Consider the following 5,667-nt stretch of genomic DNA (forward strand, 5'->3'; position numbering starts at 1 on the left):
GTGGGATTGGACGTCGAGGGACCTAAGAGTCCCTGCAAAAGACATTGAAATGCCTTGGTAAACCCGTTCATTCTCAACCGGAATGGATTTCACTATTGCAACGGGTCTAGTTTCAACAAGGTGAGCAAAGCTAGATACTCAAGCTGATCCAACCCCAGCTCTAGACCCGTGTACATTCTTATTGGCAGCTTAAGATCTTTCTTGTTCGTTGCTCTCGTGGATCAATACTAGTCATGAGACCTAGTCGGGATGCGGAGGGGCCGAGGGCGGCTCAAATTGACGCGGGAGGCGGTAGGGTGGAGCGAAGGTTGTGAGCTAAAACTTCTCTCGGACCAAGTTTTTCGCACCACAGGGAATTGAAAACGAAATGAAAAAAGTTTGGGATTTGGTGCGGGTTTGGGGTCTGTTTTTGAGGGTGCAGTATATTTTTCAGGGTTTGCGCCATGTACACTATCTGCACGGCCGCGTGGGTATTTTTTTTTACAAAAGCGCTTATTAAACTCCGTTTATTTTTAAGGCCGAACTTTTGAAGACATCGACGAAGAGGCCAGAACGCGATTGGACGAGAACCCAGCGTCCGTTTCTCCGTCCCCTCAGTAGGGCCAGCCATGAGCCATGGGGTCCCACCATCCACGAGATCCCAACTCCCAATCTCCACGGACCCATCCCATACACCACCAGCAGCACAGCGCATCCTCGTCCCCAACTTCCTCCAACCCAGTGGCCCACCTGGCAGTCGCCCGTCCAAACTCCCCAACCGCATCCTTCCCTACACCGCGCTCACGCGCGCGGCCGTGACGGCGCTCACGAGAACGCGACACACCTTTACGTGCGAGAAGTATTTTACCACTTATTATTAATACGTAATAATAATCTATTATCTGCTCCTGCTCGGGTCGCCTTCTGCAATAATAAAAAGCGCAACGGCACCAGCGATCTAGGACTCCTCCACCAGCGCCCTTCCTCGCTCGCATCGCCATCGCCATCGCCTGCTCCGCTCCCAGCCCGGCCAGATCTCGCCGGCAGGCCTCGGACGGAGGAGATGGCGGACGCCAAGCAGCAGGCGGCGGCGGCGCCCAGCGGCGTCTGGAAGACCATCAAGCCCTTCGTCAATGGCGGCGCCTCCGGGATGCTTGCCACCTGCGTCATCCAGCCCGTCGACATGATCAAGGTACGGATCATGTGCCCACCCTCACGCGCGCGCTCCCCTTCCCGCTCTCCGGCTCGCTCGGACTGACACGGCCGCGGGATCGGGTATGGTTGATGGGTACCGGCTGGTGTAGTTAAGCGCAAGCCCGTTTCATCAGGGTTAGATCTGTGTTTGGTTTTGGTGGGTGCGCGCTGCGCCGAGTGATGGATCGGGTGGGTAGAATCCGCGCATCTGTGCCTGTTAGATCTGGTGACGCGGATGCGGCCTCGACCGAGCTCCCTCGCGGGAGTGGAGTGCAGATTGATGTCTGAGAGTGGCCATTCTTAGATCTGTGAGCTGGAGTATGCCGTCCCATGGATAAATAAATGTAAGTAGAAGCGATGTGCCTTTCGCCCCACACAATCCGTTATTGTTATCCACGATGGAATTTGCTCGATGTGTTTGCTTAGATCCACTGAGGCTGCACTAAAGCTGGGCTGGGCTGTGCTGTTATGTTCTCTTCCAGAAGATCTGCATGTTTGTGTGCCTTCACTGCATTTTTCACGAATTGGATTTAGAATAGTTTGTCCATCTTGAGATGTCCTCCTGTTAGTATCTGCTGCTGTAACGTTTCAATGCTTGCGAGATTACTCTAGTTAAGTAACACACCATCGTAGTTCAGTTGGGTCATTTTACTGGAGACCAAGGCGACGCTCACCAATTGGAATACCTGCCATAGCCTTCGATGGCTGATGATGATCACGAAATATAAACCCATGTTACCAACTTTTGCTGGAACATGGGACTTGGGCATATATCTCTTGCTGTCTGTGTATTTATGGCATGCCTTGTCACAGATGTGTACATACTTGGCACTTGTGCTTTATATCTAGCCACTATTTAATGTTGCGAGTCCTATAATATTTCCTCTTAATGGTTTCAGGTGAAGATCCAACTAGGCGAGGGATCTGCAGCTCAGGTCACAAAGAAGATGCTTGCGGAAGGTGGCCCTAGTTCCTTTTACAAGGTTTGTTATCGTGGATGCTTTTATTCCTATCGGGAAAAATCATTGATGTATGTGGGTTTTCTTCTGGCGTCGGTGCATGTGTACTAGACATATGTGTCTTACTAAAACAAATTTAACATGAAAATAATCCTTAGTATTTACTATTTTAGTTCCTAATATGTACATTTATTTCTCACCTTAAACATAAAAAACATGGGGCTACAAGGAACCCCATTCTTTGGGGCACTAGTCGCCCAAAATCATCAGGTAGTCACAGTTTTAGGTGCAAGATGTATCACACAGTCCATCCTCTCCTATTTCATCGAACTAATAAGAAAAACTAGCTGGCATGGCTCACATGGCATGGCCCACACAGTGACAGGCAATCTAAAGCAAAATTCACCGCAAATTTGTGCGAAATGAACCACCCAAGCTAAATCGTACTGTTTGCAGCACCAGATATGTGGTGGTGTTACACCTAGGACAACACAGTATTTGCTGTTTCTTCAATTGGGTTGTTGCTTCAAGTTGTGCATTGTTTTGGCAGGGTTTGTCAGCCGGTTTACTGAGGCAAGCTACATATACAACTGCTCGTCTTGGATCCTTCAGGTTTGTATAGTTCTGCTTGGTTAATGGATACAGTACTGTAAATTGTTAATTCTTATATTTTACTGCTTGCACAGTATTTGATGAACCAAGATAGTACTGTAAATTGTCGATGCTTTTATTTTATTGCTTGCCCATTATTTGATGAACCAAGATCTGGTTCTCTAGTAGTATGTTGTTCTTTTAAAAGAAATGCATATGTCTGGATAATCATCCTATGAATTGTCAAGTTGCACAAAAGCTCCAGGTCCCTCCACCTAATACATTAGGGCCAGCAATTCTAGAATATCAGTCAAATGCAGGAAAGCCTGCAGTTGCTGGTGCTTTACTTCACGCTATGACATAATAATCTGTACAAGTCCCTTAACTCTTGTTTGCTATGAAATTTTACATATTAAAATGTTATTGCATGAAGTACATCCAAATGTTATAGTATGAAGTCCATCCACAACAAAACTTTGGGTAAACTTTGGATGGTATTTGCTGATATCATGAGACCCTGAACATACGATCACATTTACTGATATCATGTGATACATATTTTACATGGACAACAGAGAACCAAGCACCCAGTTACTATACTGCTTGCTAGCTGGTATTGTCTTGCTGATTAATATCTCACAGAAATATGCTTACTTATACAGCTTTGGTTGATGAGCTGAGCTACTTTTAAGTGACTTTTAGGATCACAATGTGATATTATGGTTCTCTTTTTCAGAGCATTACTTTTTATTTTATTTTTGTAGACGATCAAATAAATTGTTGTAATGTTTTGTTTGGCAATTTGACCCATAGATAGTTTGATATGGAGTGTCTAGTTATTAAACTGGTATTGATATTGGGTCTGTGCCATCGCTGTAATTGATGTGTACATTTTAGAGTTGGATTAATTAGGTTTATCATTGCATTGCTTCTAATTTGCAGTTTGGTATCTTATTTCTTCTCTTAGGGTTCTGACAAACAAAGCAATTGAGGCAAATGATGGGAAGCCATTGCCACTTATTCAAAAAGCCTTTATTGGGCTAACTGCTGGAGCGATTGGCGCCACTGTTGGTAGTCCTGCTGATTTGGCGCTCATTAGGATGCAAGCTGATTCAACCTTACCAGCAGCACAGCGGCGTCACTACAAGAATGCATTTCAGGCACTCTACCGTATCTCTGCTGACGAAGGTGTCCTTGCACTTTGGAAGGGTGCTGGCCCAACTGTGGTGAGAGCCATGTCACTGAATATGGGTATGCTTGCGTCCTATGACCAGAGTGTTGAGCTATTCAGGGACAAATTTGGCGCTGGAGAAATTTCGACTGTTGTTGGTAAGACTAGTTCAAGATTCTTTCTGTTTTGTCTGAAACAGTTACAATTTACACCCCAACTGCTGCTGTTGCAGCCTCTCTCCACCTTCTACTATAATACCCATTTAATTTACACCGCATCAACTATCAACACCAGTGCGAGTAATCCTTTAACCTTGTTACCATTTCAGTAGTGTCAACAGTTGTTGATGGATGTAATGAAAATGCTAGGTTTTATATTTTTGTCAAACACTTCATGCTACAAACTATTTGGGAGCATAATATGTTTGCCTCTATTTAGGCTATTCATCTCCGTTATAAAATTTCTTACTTGGTTTGCAGGAGCCAGTGCCATTTCTGGATTCTTTGCGGCGGCATGCAGTTTGCCGTTTGATTTTGTGAAAACTCAAATTCAAAAGATGCAGCCTGATGCGACTGGAAAGTACCCATACACCGGGTCTTTGGACTGTGCCATGCAAACCTTAAAGAGCGGTGGCCCGTTGAAGTTCTACACCGGCTTTCCTGTATATTGTGTCAGGATTGCCCCCCATGTCATGGTAATGGCTACATGACAGACAGATAACTTTTGTTTCTAATCGGTAACATGCAGCATACTCATTAAGCTACTTTGTGCAGATGACGTGGATCTTCTTGAATCAAATCCAGAAGTTTGAGAAGAAGATTGGCATATAAGATCTCTAATTGGAAACAGTATCCATCCTTGCTCGACACATTTAATAACATTCCAGCAGCTTTGCATTATGGTGGTTGGCTTTTGGTAGACAGAGTTTAAGCAATTTTACCGTAGCTTACATTTGCTGTGGTACTCTTGACATTGTTATAATAATCGTATTATTTGTTGTAATTGGGCATTTTTTTGGCGGGATACTTCAGTTAAGAGGGCATACTACCTTTTTTTTGGCAATAATTGGGGACACTACCTTCTTGTGCCATTGAATTGAATGAGACCAGATATTACAGAAATCTTTGAGACGTTTCTCTTGTGATCTTGTATGGTACAATGTGGAAATTTGTGTTGGCAGCCTACATGTTTGTGAAGGCTACTTTTACCTACGAAAACATCTTAAATTGAGGTTGAAGGTAGGAGTATGAAGTTAAAATGAAGGATTTTAAGGTGAGCAGCATGCAAGCATCCCTTTTAGACCTCAAATAAATTTAAATTTGATATTTAATTTGAATTTTGAGCATATTCAGTGTCTGTCATAGTCTAATGATGTGTTTAAATAATATAAATATATGATAACTTATTCAATGCATGATACAAACAAAACTAATTAGAACCCGCAAAACAAAAGAATGCATGGGAGCAAATTGGCAGAGCCCGTCGTAGATTAAAGGATATATGAGATTTTCTTAATGGGATCCGATCCACAATCTGATCAGTGTTGACTATACCTAGACATACACCGGGCTATGCTTTGGGCCAAGAAAAGCATGTACTCCCTCCGATCCCTTGTAATTTACTCGGATTTATTACAAAGTTGTAATGGGAGTAGCTAAAAACCAGGCCCAAGCATGGCTCGGCCGAACGAAAAAGCTAGAAGGCCCATCAGGCTACGGGTTGGCTCTCTTACTTATAGAACCCATTACCCATACGTGAAGCCTAGGTCGGCGC

At 44.0% G+C, this 5,667-nt stretch overlaps 1 protein-coding gene across 1 annotated transcript; it reads left to right on the top strand.

Annotated features, from left to right (window-relative positions):
• Nucleotides 1–921: 921 nt before the first annotated feature.
• On the top strand, nucleotides 922–5,024 carry LOC127295985 (mitochondrial dicarboxylate/tricarboxylate transporter DTC). Its single transcript, XM_051326013.2, has 6 exons — nucleotides 922–1,171; nucleotides 2,073–2,156; nucleotides 2,683–2,744; nucleotides 3,691–4,052; nucleotides 4,374–4,588; nucleotides 4,668–5,024. The coding sequence occupies exons 1-6, from the start codon at nucleotides 1,043–1,045 to the stop codon at nucleotides 4,722–4,724; spliced, it is 909 nt and encodes a 302-aa protein (XP_051181973.1). The 5' UTR covers nucleotides 922–1,042; the 3' UTR covers nucleotides 4,725–5,024.
• The last annotated feature ends 643 nt before the right edge of the window (nucleotides 5,025–5,667 follow it).

The sequence above is a fragment of the Lolium perenne genome, chromosome 1 (genome assembly GCF_019359855.2).
Source record: "Lolium perenne isolate Kyuss_39 chromosome 1, Kyuss_2.0, whole genome shotgun sequence".
NCBI classification, from domain to species: domain Eukaryota; kingdom Viridiplantae; phylum Streptophyta; class Magnoliopsida; order Poales; family Poaceae; genus Lolium; species Lolium perenne.